We start from the raw sequence: 25,935 nt of genomic DNA on the forward strand, positions 1-25,935 counted from the left end.
CTTCCATAAAAACCTTAAATATATAAATTTTTATAAACATGTCACACAGGTATAGAAAGGTTTCTTTTCTATAAAAAGAGATGTTAATTACTACATCAGATTTCACAAGGTGGTAACTCACTGACTGAAGCTAAGAGCACACTACTTTTTGTGAGCTCAAGAGAGCCAAAGCTTCCTACTTTTGAAAGCTTTGTTAAGTAGCATCTTAGACTTCAGTCCTAGTTTATTAGTTAGGAGACTCAAGCATCAACTTAAAATAGGCTGAAAACAGAAAGGGTTTTCTTTAAAAAAATAGATCTGTTATTGAAACAAAGGCAAAGAATTATTCTCTTTATATAGACTTCTGGTGGATTTCTTCTACTTATTTCAGTTCTGACAGCTTGATAAACATGGAGTGCCTACATTTTCTCATGCTAAACATAAGTAAGCTTGATCAGTTCTGTGCTATATTCAGGATCTGTACTGAGAAACTTTGGGGCCTGCTTCAAGACAGATTTGAGGATCAAAAATAGGTTTCTTATGAATACTTTACTGTTTTAAGATTCAGGGCTAGTTAACATTAATTTATGCTACCAAAACAGGCAGACAGATCTTCATGTTCCAGCTGAGAGAAAAATGTTATAGCATGCTTGCTTGATTCCTTGCTTCTTTCCTGTATTCAGAAGTACTGCTACTTTGTTTTGTTTTCAACAAATCTGAAAAGTGCTCTAAATATAGCTCCTGCACTTGAGAGCTAGTACGAGAAAACACATGAATGTGCATGCACCGAATTTCAGCAAATAAGGCTTTAGTGTACTGAGTCTTTAGTAACAGCAGTTTAAAAGCTGCTGGTATTTCCAAAGTTATTCTCTCAAGAGAAAATGGATAACTGTTACAAAAGACATTAGTAAGATTTCCATACTTTCATATTTGAACAGTGACAAGATGTTCAAACCTAGAAGACTGCATAAACTAGAACAGAAATTCGTAATTTTTTATTTTAGTTTCCCACAAGTTACTCGTGTGTGTCTCAGGGTGTGGGAGAAAGACCAAAAAAGCATTACAAGTCTCAGTAAGAATGTTCATCCTGCTAAAGTGAATACATAAAGCCAATGAAGCAGCAATGCATTCAGCCACTCCAAGAGTTAAGTTACTAGATTACAAATTTACTGCACTTGAATGCAACATAGTACTTGAATAGCTACAGGCTTGTTTCTAATTGATTACTCTAAACAAACAGTGAAAAGGCACTTTCAATTATGCACGTAATTATCCAAAATTCACAGAAATTATACCTGTGAGAATTGACTGGTCTACCCTTAGAGTTGTAGATTTGATAGAAGTAATTCTTATATCAGCAGGAACCTTGTCTCCAACTACAAAGAAATGAACAGGACAAAGTTAGAATTTTGTTATTTGAAAGATTTCTAACCAAGTGTACTATTACCTCTATCAGCCAGGAAAACAGTTTTCCAGTAACTGTTCAGATGACTAAGATTACTAACAGCTTATTACTGCTTTTGTGGTTTGCAATACTCCAATTTTCTGAGTATCCAATATACTTTGGCAATTCAGATTTGCCTTCAAGATCTCTACCCTTACCTAACCTCAAAGAAAGAGGTTGTAAATCACTGGATTGTTTTTCTAATCACATGACTACCACTTGACAGCAAAGGGAAAACATTCTCAAGAGAAAGACCTCAATTTCAGAATACGTATTTACAAACAACCAAAACCCGTAGCTAAGGTGAATCAAGTTTCCTTTTCAGAACAACTGGTCCTGGAAAGTCTTCTGGTTGTTTTCTCTATGCCCAAAGTCAGTCCTCTGCTCTCCAAAGATCAGAATGTTATCCACATATATTTATTTAGAAACTAAAAGAAGTTGTATTTTCCTTTTCTTTGGCACCAATTGAGAGAATAACATGCTTCTGCAAATCTGCTCTTTTAATGTTATACTTTGAATACTGCCAGATGTTTCAGAGTTGGAAGTTAATTTCAGATCATACACTAGCTTTATTTTTCAGTAATGCTGCTCTATTAAATGTACCACAATCCATAGCCCAGTTAAAATTTTCACAGAACTCTGTGCTATGTTTATCTTGTCATATATATTTCTACTTTGCCGAAGACACCACTGGAGGAAAAAAACCACAAAACCACCCACAAACAAACCAAAAACCCTCCACTAGCAAGCATTTGAGACACCAAGGCAGCATACAAGACAAGAGGTTAACAGCACACTCCTAAAGATGGCAGAGAGTCATGAAGTCAGTTGCCAGAGCTGTGTGGCCAGTTTAGCCCCAGCATCTCTATCATCCCAGAATTAATTCTTCCACCTTCCTACTTTCTCTTATCTAGCTTTTCCTAGTTTTTAAAGAACTAAAGCTCCACCATTTTCTGACTACTGCAAATAAATGGCTGGATGCAAATTAACTTGCTAAAGCATATTAATGAGATTCATGTTTCTGACTCATATGGGGGGGTCTATATTCTGCATGGAAATATTGCTAATGAATGCATATAATCAAACATTCCTAACGTAATTTAGCACTGTGAGTATTCAAGTGTCAACTTCCTTTTTATTATAAAATAATGCAAAGAAACAAAGAAGGGAGAATAACTAGCTAAAAAGAGCTGATCTTCTCAGTAGATGGACTCTGTGTCCCTACAGTAAAATTAAACCAAGCTGCAATTCCTGCAGGAACTGCTTATGCAACTAACAGCAATAATGCACATTAACAAATAATACCATGAAAAACTCCACAGTGGTGTTACAGCCTTAGAACATACAACCACTCACACAGGAAAACTATGGAACAAAATGCCGAAGAGGAGAAATAAGTGCTACTTCAAACATTAAGTAAACTTGCACCATGTGACTTTCTGTAAGGTCAAAGAAACCCCAACCATTAAAATCAGCAAAAGATTGCTTAGTTTTGCTCGTAGACTTAGATATGTGTTTTTGTAAGCATATGTATATGAAGGGACCCAATAAATAGCCACAAATTCCCTTTTTGTATCATTATATCATGTGAAAACTAATTTAAGCCACAATGCCCTTGAGCAGCAAGACAAAATAGCATTAGGCAAACGGTGACCTAGACCAAAAATGGTGAAACTATTCAATATGCTCTCCTGATGTCGTGAGGAGGTTTATATGCAGACATATAGTAGCAGCTGGTTTTCAGATATCACTGAACAACAGGCTAATACCTCAGTGCAATGTAGTATAACCCTTGTCAATCTGCATAAACATTTTCAAAGTACTGAAAGCAGCTGGAAAACTACAGCCAACTCAAATACACTACCACATTTGATAACAAGACTTAATCACTCCATAACACAAACAAGCAGCTGTTAGAAAAATAATCTTAAAGCATTCAAGTAACTGGACAGAACATAGGGCAAAGTGTACAAGTAATTTTCCAACCTACTTCTTCTGAACAGTTCTAAGTTGTTCAAACTCAAACATAACATTCACAAGATCTAAAGTACTAGGAGAGACTCCTGCCCTAGCAGGCTATTGATATTCAGGCATCCGTATTTCCATGAAAACTACTATTATCATTATCAATTGCCTGAATCACCAGAACTGAAGTGTCAAATTTATTATGATACTGCAGCTTTAAGTTTATCTCAACAATTTAAGATAAGACACATTATTCACTCACCATCTCCGTTTGAGAAGGCTGTAGTAAAATATTCAAGGCATTTCCAATAGCCAGGAAAGCTGTACATCAGGGTCAATTACAGAACTATTTTAAGCAGCTCTTTGCAAAATAACAGCTATGACACTAAGTCATTTATAGTCTTGAATATACTTTCACGAGCATAACTAAAACTGAATATAGATAGGAAATCATGCTATGACAGATAGGAACCCACAGGAAATTTTTAGTGAGCAGTCTAGTGCAGATTGCATCTACAAGTAGAAGGCTTTTTTCCATATACTTTAACACTGGAAAGAAATGGGGGTTATTTTGTTGGTTTTTGAGGGGCTTTTATAATTCAATTACATTTCAGTCCACAGAACCAGTAGAGTACTACCCAAGGCTTGAAATACAAGAAATTAGAAGGTGAGTATGTATTTGCATTGCTCAGTACAGAGCTGCTACAGTCTAAATGGATATGAACCCATAGTTTTACATCTAAAATAAGTCAGCTGCAGAAGTGTTTTCATCCATTATTTTGACCAAAGTTTTTAATTCTAAATAGTCATTTGATTTCTACAACAGCTCTGAAGAAATCAAATAAACTGCTTTCAAAACTGCCCAGATACATGTTCTTAAAGTATAGTTTACCCAAATACTTAACTACTGATTAAAACAGCCCTTCTAACTATGAAATTGACTGTGTCTTGGAAGAGCGAGAGCAGGATTTGGTTCAGATCATTACAGCTTTATTCATAGAATCCTTTTATTCACGCACAGAATATTATTTTAGAATTTTAATACTGAACTTCAACACACAATAAAGGAATCTAGAAACAACCTGGCCCCTATAAGGGGGTAAAAAAAAAATCCATTATATTTAACTGTGCATGAGTCTATATCAAAGCAGACAATTTACAGTTTCCACTCCTTCACAGAAACTGGAGTGGCATGTAGTTGTGATATGAATTTGAAGTTTATGTCAATCGTTTTAAGCCATATGCCTTCACTGAAAGTACAGACAGTTTAATATCTGAAAATACTGGGTTCTTCAGCGACCTATAAGTAACTAGCAATGTGATCTTGCCAAGATTCCCACAGATTATACCTAACACTCTAGCCTTTCTTCTCAAGTTCAAAGCTCCCCACATTTTATCTTACTCCTCCCAGCACTGTGGCAATGTTATAGGTCAACTTCCACTCTATATGTGCAGTCATTTACATGTATGTTCGATTTTAAGCGCAGTACAACCCTACTTACCAACAGAGCACATTAAGCAAAACAGGTCTGCATTTGCAGAAATGATTGCAGTTCCCCATGAAAGGGCTTCCTCATGAATAAAAGTCTTTAAAGGACCATCCAGCAGACAGACTGCCCTATTCAATTTGCAAAGTTACCTTGAAAGAGAAGCTGTGCGTTTGCAGCCCAGAAAGCCAACCGCATCCTGGGCTGCATCAAAAGAAGCATGACCAGCAGGTCGATGGAGGTGATTCTCCCCCTCTATTCCGCTCTTGTGAGACCCCACCTGTAGTACTGTGTTCAGCTCGGGGGCCCCCAACATAAGGACATGGACCTGGTGGAGCGAGTCCAGAGGAGGGCCGGAGCACCTCTCCTACGAAGACAGGCTGAGAGACTTGGGCTTGTTCAGCCTGGAGAAGAGAAGGCTCCGGGGAGACCTTACAGCAGCCTTCCAGTACCTGAAGGGGGCCTACAAGAAAGCTGGAGAGGGGCTTTTGACAAGGGCCTGTAGTGATAGGACAAGGGGTAGTGGCTTCAAACTTAAAGAGGGGAGATTTAGATGAGATGTAAGGAAGAAGTTCTTCATTGTGTGGGTGGTGAGGCACTGGAACAGGTTGCCCAGAGAGGCTGTGGATGCCCCCTCCCTGGAAGTGTTCAAGGCCAGGTTGGATGGGGCTTTGAGCAACCTGGTCTAGCAGAAGGTGTCCCTGCCCATGGCAGGAAGGTGGGAACCAGATGATCTTAAGGTCTCTTCCAACCCAAACTGTTCTATGATTCAAGTCTCCAAACTGACTTCAAATATAGACTATATTAAGCAATGTTAGTCCCAATTTAATACTTGGTGGTGACCAAGTCCTAGACTGAAATGATCAACTCATTATCTAGGTATTTCATGTGAGCACTGATATCCCTTTTACTTTATCAGTTTCCAAGATTAGTACTAGTACTAAACATTTAACTTCAGAATTCTGTCAGAACATGGTTTGAGACACTCACTGGGAGACCTCTACAGCCAAAATGCACTATTAGTGTGTTGCAGGCTAGATCAGCCTTGTGGTTTAAGCAGCCCGGGAAGATGGGCAGAAGTGATGGGGCACACAGAATATGAACAATGAAGCTGGAGGGAAAATAAACTATTAAAGCTGTATGGATTTCAGTCCCTGTTATATTTTTAGCTACATCTGAGTATCTACACAGAACTTTAGACTACAACAGGACCGTACTTACCTTTCAAGTCTCAAATGATATTCTAGATTTTCTTATCAAAAATGTTGGTGACGGTAGGCTCAGGAAACAATATTAACTTTACCCCCCAAAAGCCACTATGATATACAAGAGTCCTCAAAACAAAACTACTACTTTAAATGTGTACTTTGAACACCGGTATCAGCTCTGTTAACTGCCTCTGATCCCTCCCACAACTGAAGACTTGCTAAGAGGAGGTTTACAGGCAGGTACATTATAAAAAGTGAAAAGTTCTGCTTCCCTTTTATGTTAATGTAAGTGTTACAAGAACAATTCATCTTCTTCGCAGAGAAAGTGATCTGTTTGCAAAAAGCCCATCTAAGTGATCACAGTAAATGAAAGTAATTTCTCCTGTAGAAGCCAGAATGGTTTCATATACAACATGTACCTAACACTTTCTTATTTATGTTTATCATTAACCAAAGCTAGTGTCGACCTATATCTGCTATCAGCGGGTTGGGGCTGGAACTGGACTTTTGCAATAAAGATTATCAGTACAGCTCTAAACTATTCTGCCACTGTTGTTCAATTTTGTAACTTTTTTTTAGGCAAGTTCTGAAGAACTGGGATACTATTTCAACATACGGTTGAACAATTCAGGAACACAAATAACTGTTCCTGAAAGTGAGTAAAAACATCCCCTAAACAAACTTCCTTAAAACACCAAATGGAGAGGACCAAAGGTATAAAATTGTGTCACTTCCCCCCTTTTAAGTGTCATAATAGATTAAGGTTCATTGTTGACATATTCCATGTATTTTGATTTTTAAGACACTATGGTCTTTCTGTTGCTTTATTAGGATGCCCTAATTTCATCAGGCTAGAGTACAAATACTATCAAATTCAGCAGATATAACCTACCACACTGCTATTAAGCACCTCTGATTCAAAATACACTATGCATAGCTTTTTACCATCAAAAGGGAAAAGGAATAACTATTAATTCTTTTGCCAAAAAAACATTAAGTTTTAGCAACTATTTTCTTTAACTGTTTCAACATTACGTATTATTATGGGTACAGTTATTTAAACCACTTTTCCTAATATGATCTTTAGCCTCTTAAAGAGTCAGTTACTTCAAAGTCCCCTCTCTTGCCCAAAAATAAGTTTCTTATCCTCTAAATTAGAGGACATATCACTGTGTGAATATTTACTAATAAACTGAGGCAACTGAAACTTCCTATATGAAGTATGGGTATCACCTCAAGGTTTAAGAATTGAAATGAGTAGGCTTAACACCTATGGGATGCTACATACTTTGATAACCAGAATTGAGTATTGTTTCTGCTGGGGGACAGTAATAGTTACAACTTACACCTGAACAGAATGGACTGCTTCCATTTAGAAGTATAGCTGTTGCAGCACAATTGTTTTTTTATATTAAACTTCCTTAACACGAGCTCAGCTTAGCTCCTCTTCCCCCCTTGCATGCATACAATCTAGTCTTCGTATTGTGTTTGATTTCCTTAGACCATCAGAAACTTAATTTTTCTTCCGTAGTAACAGGTTTTAAGTATTTAAAACTTCCTGAACAGGGTCTAATAAAATGCTACCAAAAATCAGAAGCTCTACAAAACAGGAAGATTATTGAGTCCACCTACGCTTTCATACAAGGCCAAGAGTATCAAATTGTCAAAGTCAGAAGAGTGACTACGAAACACATTTTAAGTCTGAGCTTCCACTGCAAACCAGTAAGATAGATTTATTTTCCAACAAGACAAAGATTATAACAGCACTGGTCCATTCAGTTTTAACCAAACTAGTAAAACAGCATTTGCTTTTACTGCCAAGATGACAGAACAATACATTTGAATACATTCATTCTTTGCATTTATGATGCATGCTACAAATTAGACAATGTTCATGAAATAGCCAATATGCCATTCTGCATCCTGGACAGACAGAAAATATCCATGGAGCTTACTGAGCAGTGTATGCAGAAGTGTGATTATCCTAGCCTAAGAACTGTTAGAGGTAGAAGTTAAAAAAATGTCAAACAAAACATTTATACATATTGCATTCTTATCAATGAAAACCAAAAAGACAGAAAAAGCTTAGCTTTCTGGGAGCAAGTATTTTAAGGTTGGAACTGAGGGTTATACTGAGAAAAATTGATATACTATATTAAACAGTACATAAGACTTGAATTATTCCTATTTTATTTCTTCCCATTCTATAAAAACCTACTTGTAAGTATCATTCCCTCTGAAGAGGGCACCAGAACATTAAGTAAGATGTGCCAATGGACAGGTACCCTGCCTGGAAGTCTGCACTTATTTCTAATCTGAATTTGTCTAGCTTTAAATCAGTGGATCTATTTATATCACTGTCTTTAGATTGAAAACTCTTGTGATCAGCCTATAAAAATATCTAACAGCAGAAAAAACAAACTGGTAAGTTAAGCTTCAACTTTTGCCAGATCAGGTAGAGAACAATGACATCCTCACACTGAAGTCCTGTTTCCAAGTTAGGTTGCATTTGGGTAACACAAGAACAAACAGTAAGAATTCTGGAAGTGCAGCATAGCTCCAAGTGTAAGTTTTCTTTAGCCTTAAAAAAAATGCTTGCTTTGCCAGGGTGATATGGTATTAACAGAACATTATTTTGATGTTCAAGCATTTTGTTCAGTACTATTTGTGCTTATAATAAAACCCCACTGCAGTATCGGTTCTAATCAGAGTATAGAACATCAGCTATGTTCTGAATTCAAACAATTAAAACAGAATTAGTTTCACTATTTTTACGTAACAGTTTGGCAACTCTGGAGGAAAATGCTACAAGAATTGGGAAAAAATTGGAGATGTGTTTCGTAAGCTTTCAAATGTATGTTGAAAGTGACACAAGTTTAGGCTGTGCCCTGACTTGAACCTCACATAACTCCAGACTTCAGTGGAGTATGGAATGGAGTTTGCACTGCATCCGGTTATCTCAAAACTGAGAGTTTGACAGCCAAAATGCTCACTGAAGCTGACAGATTTCTGCACTACTCGTACATGTATTTATTAACCACTGATCTTTACTTCCATATTTTTTCTGGTTCAAAAGCACTACTTTATGGAAAAAGCAAAATACGTGCTTAATCTTTAAAAACCAAACCTGACAACTTGCACTAGGTAAGGAAAAAAAACCAAACTTGCAGTCAACTTTTTTCCATATCAAGAGATGCTCTCAGTAGTGTGCTTTTAGGACAGCCTCCAGTAGGTCACCATTCTGAACTTAAGTCTTACTCCATCCTTTTCATTTTTTTTTTTCCAGTCGCAATACTTTTCCAAAAAAAGTAAACCTGCATCTCCAGCACTGAGTCTGAAAATCAATTCTAGTTACTAGAAAAGTAACACAGGTACAAGGACCCAGGAGTAAGATCTGTAACATCAACATTTGTTGCTTACACTATCAGTGAGAATCTGTAGCTTTTCATAACCACACTGGACTTTGACGTAATTCACCTTAAGAATCCTCCTTCCCAATCTTCTTCACCCCAAAATTTATCTTTCCTTAATTAAGACTCTTCTAAAGCATAGATGCCTTAAAGTGCTCTGCAGTTAGAATTAAAAGCCTTGGAAAGTTCTTGCATACTTTATGGCAGGTATAAACCTAAAACTAAGTCTTCTGGAATACATACTAATTTAATAAGCAACAGCTTCTGGGAACTCTGTGTCTATTTTTAAGCTGTTGAGTACATACAGATATAATAACGGATGACAAGAACCATCATTCAGCACTTCAGGGAAAAGAGGAACTACTGGGACTCCAGTCTGGTCACTTACAGACTGCAACTAATGAACATTCATTTGTTAAATTACAGAAAGTCAGATATGCTGTATCTAAAATAGAACACTTTAGACAGGAAAATACAACGGAAGTGAACAAAGCTTGTTTCTGTTCCCAAACGTGCTTCTTTAAAAATAATTATTTGCAAGCAGTTTATCCCAATTTGTCAGACTGGACTTCACATAAAACTTCTAAGAACTAAGGCCATGCTGTTTTAAGTTTCTCTTTAAAATGTTACTTTAACCAACGCAAACAAAAACTCAACTAAAACAAAGCACATCTTTAATCCATTAAGGTAGCCCCTAGTTACAAATTTAGAGTGCATCCTCCAATAAACTTAAGCTTTTATAGCAGCGTGATAATCCATTTTAAGACAGGCAAACTGAAAAGCCATTTGAGGACAGCATCTGGATTTTTTTCAGTTCATCAATTCTAAGAAACTAACAGTGTAGCTTAGTAACCCTTATACACTACAGTTCTGAGAACTGTGCCCACCAGAGGTCCACAAGCAAATTGAAGGCATACATCCCAAACCTGTAACCCCAACTTCATCCCAAAGAGTTCCTGTTGATTGTACAGTATCTTTTCCACCATCTCTGCCTAAGTGGACAGTGAAGAAAGCCTTCCTAACATATACAGTTAAGAAATTCATGTGTCTCAGTCTCTGAGCAACCACGGACTACAGTGTCTGCTAGTACACCTGCAAAATTTTAGTGTAGCATTTATGTTGCATTTGTTAGCTACTAGGCATAAGGACCAGTAATTGCTCATCCAAGTGTTCTGCAGTTATCTGTATGCACACTGATCCCCAAGAGACACATAAAACAGTGGGTTATCTACCACTTGAGGGATGATCTAATTCAGGTTACTCCATACATACTGCAAGGTGACAATACAGACCTGCAGTTTCCCCCTATTACTTCCAAGTCAAATAAACCAGCATCCGTTTCCTCTGTTGACAGATCAATTAAAGAAGGTATCTTCCAGGAGCTTTATTTTAGAAGGCCACGAGGCAGACTGAATAGTCTATATAATGAATGCAGTCAAACTCTACAAATAGCCTAAGGAGCCAGAATAAAAAGTAATAGTATAAATCATTATTGCACTGTCTTTGGTTTACACTAGGTTATCTTTAATGGGTTCGAAACTACTGAAAATACCAAATGATTTTCGAAACGGTTCAGCGCCACTTATTCTCAGGGAACTCTTGCAATGTAAGGAAGCAAATATATTCTTCCACTTCCCCCAAACTGCAATACCAATCTACCAATTCCTACAATGAAGGAATATCTCTGTGTCAGACCCACATATAGCTACTTCAAATTAACAAAGCTGTTATAGCATTAAATACAACTATTTTGCATTGGAAGACCTGTAGAAAGTTGTTCAAAATAAGATATCAGCATAGGGGAGAAACCTATCACCTGGTTATTTATGCCACTTGGTTGAAAGATATTTGCCTGGACACACAAATGTCATTGGCACTTTGCCTAGAATTCCATACCCAGATATGTATCCTAGTATGAAGTGCTCTGTCACTTCCCTACATGGTCATCTTTTTGCAAACACCATGTCAAAGGCCATCGCAGTACTCTTACACTTGAGGCACAGGCATGCACACAGCCTCTCTCACCTCCAGGTCTTGACACTAACGCTGGTACATAGTGTATTGCTCTTCTCTACTTGCTCGGTAGCTTTCCTGAGTTTGATTACAATTAAAATTTCATCATTGTCTATCTACAAGTTAGAATTTATTGTTTCAGTATCAGAGTTCGTATTACACTGAAGCACTTATTTCTGTATTAAACAGCCACATGACTTACACTTAGTTACCTTCATTTGAAGCTGCAGTTGATTATATTTGCCAATATAAGAAAAATATGATGAGCGCTTAAGACTAGCTTGGGACTGTTTGACCCACCAATTCAAGTGAGTATTTTAACCAGCATGAGCTTCTGCAGTCAGTCAACAAAATACATCACCCATCTTAAAGGACAGTCATAGAAGTTAGGTAATTTCTGTTTCTCTACATGAGCATAATAGTTTTTGAGTATGTCCTTCTTAAAAAAAAAAAAATCAGTTCTACACATGTGGGACTACCAGACACTGTTCTACAAGCAGATTTTAAAACACCACAATAGTAACCCTATGAAAAATAGGATACTAGGTTTGTTAAAGACAGCCCAGTGTTATAGGTATGCTACTCAGCGGTTTATTTCCAACTCATTTCTCTCCTTCAGACAGGCCTTTTAAAGAGATGGCACAAGTAATTGATTTTATTGATACTGACAATATACAGCAAGGTAAGTAAAAGCCCACACATCCCCCAGGTGTTTCACATACAAATTTAGCTTTGTCTTTTTCTGTAAGATGAAAATGCAATCTCTACCTCTTCCAAAATAGCAAAGAATCAAGCAGAAAATTTTCTGTGCTCTAGACACCTGGCAGAGCAGCAAAATCCAGCATTTTTCCTTAGTGAGATACCCCAAACCAGTACAAAATACAGTCATCAACTTGCAATTCTACCAATATTGCTTTAAAGTACCAAAAAACACAACCCCAAAGTATTCCCATGATATAAACTGCTTCCAAAACTACCATTCTATTGCTGACATTTAAAAACAGGACAAAGATTTGGACTGGACATCTACTGCAGAATCTGTAATTTATACAGTCCTGTTTGCCTCAAAAGGATGCAGAAAATGTCAGCTGCTGAAACAAAATCTCATTGCAGAACTCACTGATTTGATTGTACAGTGCAGTAATAGTGAGTCAAAACAGCAAAGTGACACGGTATCATAATTCACCCTTATTTCAGCTATCAGCACTTTGCATTTGTACTTGTTCTTCACCAACAGACACTAAGAGGAAACTAGCTTCAGCCTTCATTCACACTCTGAATTACCCTAGCCAGGGCTGCTGTAGCTGAATCATCCTATGCACAAAACGGAGGCTTGAGACAGGGCTCAGCGAATGTTAAAGCTTCTCAAGGAATGAAAGCTGGGCAGATAGCCAACACCAACTTCATTTTGAGTGTATACTCTCTCTGCCTGCTAATTAAAATCGGAGGATAGTCAAGTTTAAGGGTATATATATTTATCTCCTCTTGAGACGGCTACCACCTCTAAAAGCAAAGTGACACTAGTGGAAAGAAAGTTTGATGTACACCCTAAGTTGTTCCCAAAGGAACAATCACTCAGTTAACAGTTGATAATGACCTACAAAATATGAGCATGCAATCACTCCTGACACTTAACAAGAACCACCTAATTTTATCTGGGAAGGAATAGAAAACATTGAAGTCACTGACAAGTCCATTTAGAGAAAAAGTTATTGGTATGGCATTATCACCAAAATGAAGGAGTTTTAGCTATAAGAATATGGTACTTCTATTTTTGCATTCCTTCCAAATAAAGATACACCTTTTAGGGCAAATATAAATTACTAGAAAGCTTGACACAAAAGTCCAATCTTTTAAGACTGGTACTTCAAATGCTTACATCGGAGAAATACAAAGCTCTGCTTTGTATAGTTATCTCTCTATTCACAGTCTCCTATACAGCAATAGGCAAAAGAAGCAATAAAGAATTATGAAAGATGAGAAACAATGATGTCACATGCCAGTCATACTAGCTGAGAGAACAGAGGAAGACATTTGTGAAGAGAAGCTGAAAGGCACTGCTACATGTTTAAGAGTTGGAAAAAACCTTCAGATGAAATTATCTTTCCTTCATGACAAAAAAATAAAAAATCTCTGCATTCCAGAACCTAAGGAAACTGAACACATTTAAAAGCAAGGAAAAGAGTATTTTGTGATAGAAAACAGACACGTTAAGACACTCTGAAACCAGACTTTAGAAAATAAAATTTTAGAGTCGTGACAAGTGTTAAAACCTGTACTCCAATTAAGATGCTTTGCTTTTAGACCTACCAATTAAACTAAGCAGCAATTTGAAAAACAATCCCCTCAGTGCAAATGCACATTTAAGGTAATTACAGATGAACAGAAGCAAGATTGTTCGTAAGTGAAGCATGTACTTAGGTGTCTCTGAAAACTCCCCCCAAGGCCTCAAATCATTAAGACAAGGCCCCCACAACAATTTTACAATAATATGCTAATACATGTATGTACTACATAACTGAGTCTTACCTGCCACTTCTACAATATCACCGGGGACAATGTCTCTTGCTTTAATCCTCTGTACACTTTTTCGGTCTTGTCTATATACTTTGCCCATTTCTGGTTCATATTCTTTAAGAGCTTCAATAGCATTTTCAGCATTTCTTTCCTAAAAGACAGGAAAACTGTGTAATTTTAAAAGCCCTCAAGGAAAAATACGTATGTCAGATCTGATTTTTCAAATGCATTATCATAGGAATAGTACTGACTCAGCGCAGCTACATTTATTAATACAGAAAATTATGTGACTCCTCCCCTCATGAGGTTGCTGACTGGAAATCATTACAACATAATTCAGGTATTAGTGGGCATTTAGAACCCAGAAGTTCTTTATTCAAACCCTGCAGCATTTCCCATCAAGAATATCCACTGTGTCTTGTTACAGGAAGGCCACACAAGGAGTTCTATGTAACATATGAATGCTTTTTAACACAAAAAATGCACTAAGCAGAATTAGGACTCATGGATATAGTCTTTTCTCAGCTGTACCTTACCAGCTGGAGCAGCTTAGACTCAGACTGGAGTGGACTAGCACTACTGAATTTCACTTACTGATAGAAGTCAAGGGTCAAGTTAAGATAAAGCTCAAACAGCACATTATCAACTTCGTTTCAGCAAATCAAGTCACACTAACATGAAATTAAAGCATACAGACTAGAAACTTCCCCAGAGTCTCTTAACAGTTTACAGACTTAGATGAATCCCCACACATGACCACCTTTTTATTTCCACTAACACTAGCACAATAGCTTTCCTATCTCAAGTGCTGTTCTCTCAGCTAAGCACTACCAGAGATTGATATCAACATCATGATGCCACCTAGATAAAGGACAACATAAGAAACCAACAGCTTATCAGTACTCCTTCTCTAGCCCTTGGAGAACTTATTTTCCATTTTCCAGCCTATTGACAAGTACAAACGTCATATAGTCCTCACGATAACAGATAATGGTAAGGGTGCATATTGTTTTTAGAGTGTCTGCCCTTCAAATATATACCAGCCTTTCCAGATAATAAAAACTTCCTCCTGCAGGTATCAAAGCAGAAACCTCATCTTCAGAAATGCAAAGGTTGAGGTACTAGGTACTTCCACATAACAATGCAGCTGAAAACCAGCATTACCAAAACTACCTTGAAGGACTAACATTTACATGGCACAGCTCAGTGCCAGGCGGTGCAGAGATACCAGCAGACCCATAAAGCTATAATTAATACTAGCCTCATATTCCACCAGGTAAACGAATTCTGCTCCTCAGCACAATAATGCTGATACTGCTTTTCTGTGGATTAACTAAGAGTTAACATTAGGTAAAACCTTAAAGGTACAAAAGAAAGTCCCACAAATGGAAGGTTAGTTAAATGGAACTTTTCCTTCAAAAAGGAGAAATAAAAAGAATTAAACATGATTCAGCTAGGACAGCCAGCTCAGTGTGTTAGACTATATCCTTTTGTTCCCAGTTTGCTTGAAGTTATGGTAGTTAGACTATCTTGCCAACCACTGAAGACGGCACTTTGGGAAAAGTGCATGTCAGAGGAAAAGTTGAGGAGGGCAGAGCTAAGGCAATGACTCAGTCGCTCACATCTAGTATCTGTATAAACAGATACGTTTACGGGTGGAGACTATGTACTGTGACTTATTTTCCATGCCCATTAAAACAAGGGAATGAGTCATTTAATCTGTACAGCAATTCTGTTTCACAATTAAGTTCACTGCATGTAGAAATATATAGATAGGTATTCTTTGCACACAATCATGTCTGAAAAAATTGGTTATTTCCTACAACAGGGTATACAACGACACAAGAAAACCCCCAAACTATACAGCTAGCTTTACCTTACACTTCATGCTTAAAATTACTACATGCAGAATTGTAACACAAAGTTTCAAGTTAAAGATTAATTCCTGCACAATTACTTTATGAAGATTTGAATAGAAAATGACACTTAAGGGGGCAATGCTGTCATCCCTTGATCAACATTACCTCTTCCCTCCATACTAGCTCTAGCAGTTGTGCAGCAAGCTGGGTACTGCTAAAAACTGAATTTTTTGAGGGCTAGTCTTCAAGCCAGCTTACTTGGGCTAGCACAAAGCAGAGCACAGGAATGTGCAGCAATGCCACTCAATGCCACTTCTGGTGGCTTCCAGTGTGTAGGCTCCTCTCTAACATGTTTTAACCTGTTAACAGGGCTTCTCCTCTTAATTTTTCTGGTTATTTTGGACAGGTTTACTTTTTTTTTTTAAAGCATGAAACCTAATGTGCTAAGATAACACGTAGTTGTGTCACATTAACACCATCCCTTTAAAAAAAAAAAAACCACCAAACCAACCTTACAAAGAACTTAAATTACCCTAAAAATCCTAGAATACTTTTTATCTGCATAAAAACACTTCTAATAAAACATGCCCTGTCTGAAGCGATCAAATTAGTAAACTGGAGTTATAGGAACAATTTTGTTTTGGCATCTCAAGAAGTGTTAGAAAATGTTACTGATATTACTGCCGATACGATTTACAAAAAGCCATATAATTCATCTCACAGCTGATAATGTAGGACAAATTTCATGGTATGTAGATGTTTTCAGAAGAAACTTCTGCCTTTTGTATATCTAAAGACTGCATGTCTGTCACTTATAGGTACTATAGTAATTGAATAGGAAGAATTAATACTGTATTAAATGTATTAATAAATGTACTAAAACATAACATTTGTCTCAAGAGGAAACAGACAAACTAGATTACAAGTGTTCCATCCTTTGTTCCTTAGTTGGGACAAAACCCCTTTTTTTGCAAGCTGATCCAATTGTTTCTTAGCTTTGCAAGATTTGATTTGTTTCCTGAATTCAGGCCTTCATTCTGGACTACCTAGTTCATGTGTTCACCAGTGTGTGGCCAAACACACTGATGGGCACTTTGCCTTTTTGGTAATACTTCTGAAGCTTTCATTTTACCTTTAAGTCAACACTTTCTGTCCAGAAGTTTTATGGTATGTTGACGCTCAGGAATCTAAAGTTAACATCACATATTACTTGCATTGTATGAAGCACCTGACACTACACTGTACGGTCCTTCCTCTTAAACAAAAAACACCCCAAAACATCTGTGATTTGATGTTGTAAAAATATCTGCGTACCTGCCACACTCCCACAATTGCATTGGCTACTAATATAAGTAAGATTACAAAAGGCTCTACAAATGCTGTGATTGTTTCTTCACCTTCTTCAAACCAGGCCAGGACCTGTAAGAGAAACACAATGATTTAAATTACTAACTGATTTACACAGATACCTTGCAAACTTAAGACCCAGTAAGTTTCAGCTTGAGGTTCAACTGCTTAGAGTTGAGCAATTTTGGAAACCCCTCAGTCTTCCAAGGTGTAGTTTCATAGTTCGTGAATGAGTTGGCAATATGCAATGGAAAAGGAGAAAAAGAATCTTTACTGAAGTAGTACAAAGTTCATTTCCAAGGCTGGTCTTTTAAAGGAGCAAGCTATCTATTTGGGAAACATACTGCTACTTTTGCTTCACAAATGAAAGCAGAAGTTGTGACAACAGCTACGGCAGTGAAAAGTTGAGAAAAAATTTATCATTACTGTATAAAACAAGATGCAGACAGATTAGTTTGACTACTTAGAACACCAAAACTTTGCCAGAATCTGAATTTTAACCAAGTTAATTGTCTTTACCAATAACTTAGACACACAAATGAAAACAGCTTTACAAGTTTTTGGTGAGTAGATATGAAAAACAAGCATCTACTTATTTAAATACAAGTAGTGTCTTACTGAAGCATCTAAGTGAATTGCATAGTTACATCTGAAATTGAATTCTGAGTGAGTAGCTGAAAACTCAAAACTGGATTTTAAAAAATAAATCAGCTTGAGGACTTGCATAAAAGGCTCCACATAGATTTCATTTTAATTCATTTGCTTTAGAATTACACTCTAGTTTTAGGCTTCTGCCATTCACTTGACTTGAATGGGTATGTGTCAGGGCCTCTGCAGAGTTCTGTAGTTACTGAAGAAAAGTCAAACTAACATGACCAGAGAGGAAGAGCTTTTTCGTCAGCATGTTGAGCAACAGGAAGCCTGGAAAGCGACAGTAAATAGGAACAACGTGTTGAGATAATTAGGCTGGTAGTCAGGCAACAGCACTCTGAATCACTAGAAGACTGTAGCGAGCAAACCGTTACTAAAGCAAGCACCATAATTCCACCAACATGCTGCTCAGACCTATTGCTCAATTGTGCAACACTCCAGGATGTTAAAAGGAAGGAGCAGCAGAATGAAAGCCTCAAGCAGAAAACAGACCATCAAGCAAATCCAATGCAACAACAAATTTTTATTACAAAATGATAAACTTATAAGATCCAGGTTACAATTAATAAGACTGAAACATCCCAAGTGGCAACACAACATTTTGAGGGTCTGTGTAATCCCTCTGGAGAAGAGATTTAGTTAGGATCTCTTACGCTCTCAACATCTCAGTATTTCTTCCCTTCTCCCACACCACTAATCTCCAATCCCCAGTAACAACTTCCGTCATTTGACCTGCTAGAGCAATCATACAGTCTACATTGTAGTCTTCACTCCATGCACTACCCTTTATATCATGGACAGCTTTTACTCTGCACCAGCACTGTTGCCTCCCCTGGAGCTACAGAAGAGGCAAATGGTACATCTCCAGTTTTCTTAGCATATACAAGGTGACATGCTGCCATCAGGAAAGCTGCTTAGTATCTGTTTCTTCCCTCCCTTTCTTTATTGGAATTCTGTAAAGCCCATTTTGCTTCCAAAGCAGCAAGTAAATTCAACCATTTTGTGATGTTCTTAACAGAGCAGGCACCTACAAGGTTAACTGGAATAAAACATTTGCTTTACACAATGCTAAACCATAATCTTTTCAGATTGAAGACCATGTGTGTTGTAAAATAGCATTGAGAAAGCCTGCAACTTTAAGAGGTAAGGAAAGTAGCTACAAGGACAGCAAGATGCAAGTATGTCAAGGAGAACCCAAAGTTTTCAAGGGATCTCTTCTTTCAATAAGCCATTATTTCAAAAAAAGCAGATGAAGTCAGATTAGAGATCCTGACAGTACAGATCGGATGTTTTAGATCTTTACTGTTGTTTTTTTGGGCAAAATTATCCATCTGTGACCAGATTAAAATGAAGTATCTAGTTAATCCTGGAAGCCAGCAACACACATTTCTCCCCCAAAAAGTTTCCACACAATTACTAACAGTGGAACGATCTAAGCTCTAGTTCTAGAACATTTTAGTAAATATAGACATATAACTAACAGAATACATTGTGAGTTCTTGGTTTTGTTATTGCAAACTACAGCTATATTAACAGTCAGGACAAGTTAGGACACTTGTGATACACAACACATATGCTGTAACAGATCAGGTTTATTATTTGATAATAGCCTGAAGTAAAAACAAAAACACAGTAAAAACCAAAGAGAAAGCAGAACAAGGAATACAAGTATTTAACTAGGCGTTTTTAGTAACAACAGATCATATGCTGAAGCCTGGTAGAGACTAGATAATTCTTGTCCAAGGCATCGAGTCTTTGTCAAGAAGTTTCCACTAGCACACTTTTAAGACCCTGGGGAGGTTTACAATGAGAGATCTTTTATGTGACTACTACTCAGAAGGGCCCCACCATATTTCAGCCCTAATCACTTTAAGACTCAGATGTAGAACAGCTTAATTTCCAGGTCATTGATCTCCAATGTACTGTTCAGGCAGTATGGACAATAAGTGAAGTTACCATGTATTTACGAAGCTTAAAAAGTAGGGGGGAAAAAAAAAAAAAGATAATCACTCAAGAGAAATGCAAGTCTGAAAGTATAAGGGAAATTCATAGCAAGACATAAAAGTCCCATATCAACAGCCAACGTAAGCAGCTTAAAGGACAGCTTTCATTCAGCATATTTGCTTTAGGGCTGCTAGAGCTATGGCTTGCAGAAGCCTATTTTAATCAAAGCCTAATGGGGTGGACCTGCAGGACACTAAGCCAAAAAATACACAATGACAGGCAACTAGCACTTAGTTTTCATGGTTATTTGTAAAAAGGGGGCAGAGGTACAATGCAGAAGTCAGCCAGCAACTGATGAAAATGGCTACAGGAACAGAAGTGTCCCTACAGCTTTTTGCATTTCCACAAGTTACATATCTCTCTATTGTCAGATAAGTTATGAAGGCAAGTTGTCTCAGATGACTATTTATCATTAAGTAACAAAGACACAATTAAAGAATGGAAGTTTCAAGATAGAATTCTGTTGCCCAGCAGGCTATACCCGCTTACCGCTAACAGAGGAAAAGCAAACAGTTTGTTGTCAGCAACCTAACAAGGTTTTTTGTTTGTTTTTCATTTTGACAATGGAAATTTAGAAGCAAGCTGGGAGAGTAAGAGCTCATCCTAACAAAAAGCAGCCCTGGACTCAAAGCAGGTCATGTAAAACTATGGACTGCTTTTAAGAGAGCTTTCTTGTCACAGGACACTGTGAATTAAGACCTAGTATATTTTGGACAGAGTACTAACTACTGCTCAGAAAACTCTCTTTTAGTGATTTCTCTTTTTCAATACAAATTAGCTTAAAATTAAGCAGATGCAAACTATTTTACTGGCTTAGCAGATTGTAAGCACCCATCAGATATGCTACTCCATATTGCTGAAAACAAACACATTCCTGTGTATAGTGTAGCAATAAGGGGGGGGGGGGAGATACACAGCACCCACAGTTAAATTTCTACAAAGTAAAATGGAATCACAATTACTTCTCACAGTTTTATCACCCCTACCCATCAGTTGGTATCTCAGGTGCTACTGAGTAATGAGTTTAGCTAAAAGCACGTCAGTGTAATGTTCTACAGCAATCCTTATCTTGTGCCACATACTCACTGCTACTGACCTTAACAGGTAGCTTTTGGGGTGATTTCAGGGCAAAGCTTGCAACATTTTTACTGGCACATCTTACTTCCTCCAAGAGTAGTTTTGCTCACCTTTTTACACAGATTAGGTTATACTCATGCTAATTTACAGGCTATAATCATGTCTGGACTAAATCACAATATATTGTTTTAATCTAAACATGGATATCCACTATTAGAAAACACTCCCAGAACATTCACTTCTAAGTCAGCTTAGGAATCAAAGAAGTAATTAGAGAGTAGGGGTGGGAAATGCTCTTAGGATGCTGTATTACTAAAGTTTTTGGTAGAGTTTATAGTCTATTCTGCATCTTGTAGAAGAAAATTCACTATAAAGGTGATGCAAAGATAAGATTGCAGGGTTAAGCACACACCACTGTTTAAAGCCTATACACTTTACCAAAGAATTACTCTACACCAGATGCACAGTTAAGATCTTGCAACTTGTCAACATCATTTATACAGCAAAGCAAGCTATTCTTTTAAGTAAATACTGTAGATCTGAGTACATGCTACACAAGTAGCAAGAATTAAAAGCCATAGTTCATGGAAAATTTAACATCCTCTTACTTGCACCTAGAAAGTCAGGCTATGAAGGCCCTTGAACTGCTGAGATACACTCTACAGGTTTATTTCTGCATAGGCTTCACAGATTCGACAGAACACCGAGACAAGGTCCAAGCCTATACGTAGATTCATTTACTCAACATCAGAAATTATTTATATTTTTTTCTCTTCAAAAGCCATACTTAAGGCTTTTACTAACTAGGCACATCTGTAACAGCAGTTCCGACCTGGAATGTAGGACATAGTATCTACAGCCAACAAACACGCAGCATATGACCCCTACAATCAGCTAGGGTGACACAGATTCAGCTGTTAGTCTGATTTATTTTACTGACACATACCTGACAGGGGGTGTGGGAGTAGAGGACACAAAAGGCACTTTGAACACAGAATTTTATATTGTATGTAAGAGGGGATGTTTCTGCACAAAAATCTAATACAGATCTCAATGTTAAAGATGGCTGTTTCTGTGCAGTCAGTCATAATAGTAAGAATCTAATATGATTTATGATCACAACACAATCACCAGAAAAGCTTCCAGGACACAAAACAATGATCTATATACCTCGAGATCCCCTCTCTCATACCTGAATCTTCAACTTTTTTTTTTTTGTAAATTGACAACGTACAGCTGGTAAAGAACACCAGAATTTAGGTGATATTAATTACATCCAATTTTTGCAGCAATACAGTCATCATACTCAGTAGTTCTTTATAGCTACTACAAAAGTCTCTAATATGCTTTCATCAAGAAAAAGAGTTAAAACTTAAGAAAAAACAGACAACAGATTATCACCTTCTGAGCAAGGAAAAAGCCAGAAACAAACACAAAGGGGAATTGCCTTTAAAGTACCAAAATTATAATATATCTAGTTTCTTCTTTTACATTTCATCAAAAAGAGAAAGTCTTTGCTACTAACATCAATTTATAGTGGGTATCTGTAACTCTTAAATAGGAGACAGAAAAGGCAGAGCAGCAGCCCAAGGTCATATACCATGCCAGTTGCACACAAGCAGAGAACCCAGATCTATCCCACATGCCATCAGACTACAGCCTCCTCTTAATTAGATAGGAAAATTAAGCATACTGAAAAAAGAAACTGAATCCAGTTAGTGATCAAGTTTTCAAAGAGGGCTTGGCAGTGTATGTTCTACAACCTCTGTCAGTCTGGTATCACACTTACTCAGATTCAGCAATGAAAGCTTATAGTTCGGTGAATTTGATTTTTCACTTACTTGGTTGTAATAAAAACAACTAATATTCCTTGGCATGAAAGGCTAACAAACTTCTGTACTGTCATTTATCTCATGAGAGGAGAGGAACACTCCTGACTTTGCAGGAACAAAAATGCATCCCCTTCTCACCCTCTGCGAGGGGAAAACGGGAAAGAAGGAGGAAAAAAAAAAAAAAAAAGCTTTGAATGACCTGTTTATTCAATTTTCTATAGCCACCCTGATTTCCTCCCCAGGAAACAGAAGAGTAACACACGTTTGTCTCCATGGTCAAGATCAATGCCACCAATCATTGCTCAGCTGGTAACGGTATATGCATATCAAAACCCAAAGCACCTTGAAAGGTGTCAGTGTGGGGACAGCTGAAGCCTCTCTTGGTGGAGGATCAGCAACACCGTATACACTGCAGCAGCCACAACAGGGCAATCCTTCCCCCATCAAACAAAACAGCTTCAGAGTACACTCTCCTCTGCCCATCCTAATTAGCCTGCCCTTAGCTAAAGGTCACCACAATTTCCACTCCCCCCAAGAGCTGCAGCATTTATTTTTTTTAAATAGTTAATTACAACTCCAGGGCAAAGTCTACTAGAAACTTTTACTCCTACCTAAACAATTTAATATTCTGCACACTTTTGTTTCTTGTCCAGCTCCCCAAGACATAACAGCCTTCCTTCTATACTTAGCCTTTGCTCAGTTTTCCAGCAAACACATACCCTTTACACATTATGTAAAAAGATTGCCTAAACATGCTTTAAAAAAAAAAATTGAGTTAAAAGTGTTCTTTTTCTTTTAATCCTGTATGCAAAGCAAGATGTCCATTTAATGACGAGACTATCCAAAGGTCAGTTACCAAATTTGGTCAACAATGGTGCCATCACAGCCGTCATCATTCTTGTCACTGTCAAAAGCAACAACTGTCACCTTGCTATTATCAGGAAGGGAAGGCAACTGGAATAGTCGCCATGTAAATTCTATTTACAGTCTGCACTGCATCCAAAAATGTCTTCCAATGATTATACATTGAGCTTGATAACGATTAACTCAAAGGCAAGAAGAATGTCCAGTTAAACACTTACTTACTCAAGGTTAGTTTTCAAAGCCAACAAAAGCATTGGGAAATCCCACCTCAAATAAGCAAATTGGGTTGAATGAGAAGCACTTTTTAAAGTATCCGTCTAGTGTAGTCATGTACTTATGACTCATGCAATGAAAGATTCCCTGAGATTTTGTTTTCTAACATACGGAAACCTCTTCACAAGGCAACTAATTTGAGAGATAGCAATTTACTTTGCATCTTATTCTTCTACCTTTTGAGAAAGAGTAACTTCAGTACGTACAGTTCCTATACACTGCAAACATCTGTCATTCTGCGATATAGAAGCCTATGAAATAAAAAAAAAAATCCATACTTACAAAAGATATGCAAGCTGCCAGCAACAAAATTCTAACTAGTAAGTCTTCAAATTGTTCAACCACAAGCTCAAATAAGGTTTTTCCTGCAATACGTAACAAAGCCATTTAGTTATGCATATTAAAAAAATGATGAATTATCAACAAGAATTAGCAGAAGATTTCATGAACATGCTTACCTTCCTCAGCTGGTAACTCTGTCAGTGTCAGAAGATTTTTCCCAGAAGCATATCAAAGAAAAGAAATCATTGAAGAAACACATTAGAGCATCATAAGGCATCCACCACACTGTTCCTGAATTGCACACTCAACTGGGTTGGATTTGACAGACATACTGAAAGCCCCATTAAGGTGGCTCTTTTCATTAGAGCATCTGAATAGGCCCGATAGTTTTGCATTTTAAGACACATACAGGTTAGCCGGAATGTGCTAAGGGTTATCATTCAGCCAAGTCATCACTCCAGCCAGCTGTGGGACTTCTGCTGTTGCTGCACACAAAGGGTCAAAGGCTCAAAATGCTTTTCAAACGCTTTCTGACAAAGGTTTTCCTCCACATTCACTAGGAAAAAACCAACCACCAAACTTGGTTCAAAATATTTCAAATTCTTTCCTCCATTTTAAGGATATTTTCTTATTTCTGCTCTCCCTTTTATTTCCCCACAGCTAGATTTAGTAATTCAAGAGGCACAAAAGCAGTGTTAAAGCTGAAAAAAAGCCCACCGTATAATCTTCTCATAGCTTTTCATTTCTACACAACGGCATGGGAGTTCAAAAGGGACTAGGAAGGCCAAGCAATAAGGATTAAAAAAAAAGAAACACCTTATCGGCTGAATTCTGTGCCTCGACTCGAGGGAAGAATGTAAAATAAGGGACAGAAAGGCACTGAAAAGCAGGGAAAAATGAAGGTCAAGACGGACAAAAAAAAAAAAAACAACCCACAGCGCTTCATTTCAGAATGGAAGAAGATTTCCCACCGTTAAGGTGAAAGGAAACGGAGGTGACATCCTCCTTCCCAAAGCAGCCCTGTGAGCTTGGGGTATGAAAGAAACCCACGAGGTGGAGTTCAAGTCAGCCATCTTCTCTCCCTCGCTCCTATTCCGGGTCCTGTAAGAGATGCCGGCTTTGCAAATACACACACGTTAGGCCTTGAAACAGGGCCCCGAGAAGGATGAGCGAAAAAGAGAAAGGGGTGGAAAAGGGAGCGGGGGGGGAGACGACGAGTGCCAGCGACAGCATCCCCGCGGCGGAGGGAGGCGGGCGGCGTGGGGCCGGTTCACCTACCGTTGGAGCCCCATTTCTCCTTCAGCTTCTTGACTTGCTCAAGGCTGAGCCCGGTGCTTTCGTTGACGCCGAAATAAGCCAAAACTTCCTCCACAGTCTTTGTGTGCGCGTTCTCCATGGCTGGGGCAGGGAGCAGCAAATGGTGCCTCGCCTCTTCCTCTCCTCCTCAGCGGCGGCGGGCGCGGCGGCGAGCCCCCTCCTCACCCCCTCGCTCTCTCCCCCACCGCCCCCGTGCTATCACCATAGACCCCCTCCCGCAACAGAGAGGAGCCCCCGAGCCCACCTCAGCGCCTCACTCTTCTCGAAGGAGGCGGGAGGGGGAGAAAAAAAAAAAAATTAAAAATTAAAAAAAAAATTAGAAAAAAGAAAAAAAGAAGGGAAAGCCGCCGGAAAAAAAGCCCCCGCCCCCCTCCCACCCCACACGCCCTCAGAGGGAGCCAAGCCG

At 38.0% G+C, this 25,935-nt stretch overlaps 1 protein-coding gene across 2 annotated transcripts in view; it reads right to left on the reverse strand.

Annotated features, from left to right (window-relative positions):
• Positions 1–25,644, reverse strand: part of ATP2A2 (ATPase sarcoplasmic/endoplasmic reticulum Ca2+ transporting 2) — a 48,502-nt gene extending 22,858 nt beyond the window's left edge. For both annotated transcript variants that reach the window (XM_050907005.1, XM_050907003.1), the window contains exons 1-6: positions 25,491–25,644; positions 24,389–24,406; positions 24,213–24,295; positions 17,197–17,301; positions 14,036–14,174; positions 1,275–1,355 (exon numbers count right to left, since the gene is read on the reverse strand). In XM_050907005.1, coding sequence (XP_050762962.1) covers positions 1,275–1,355; positions 14,036–14,174; positions 17,197–17,301; positions 24,213–24,295; positions 24,389–24,406; positions 25,491–25,608 — 544 coding nt within the window. In that variant the 5' untranslated portion in view covers positions 25,609–25,644. The remainder of the gene's footprint in view (positions 1–1,274; positions 1,356–14,035; positions 14,175–17,196; positions 17,302–24,212; positions 24,296–24,388; positions 24,407–25,490) is intronic.
• Between the last annotated feature and the right edge of the window lie 291 nt (positions 25,645–25,935).

Source organism: Gymnogyps californianus, chromosome 16, assembly GCF_018139145.2.
Source record: "Gymnogyps californianus isolate 813 chromosome 16, ASM1813914v2, whole genome shotgun sequence".
Classification (NCBI taxonomy): Eukaryota; Metazoa; Chordata; class Aves; order Accipitriformes; family Cathartidae; genus Gymnogyps; species Gymnogyps californianus.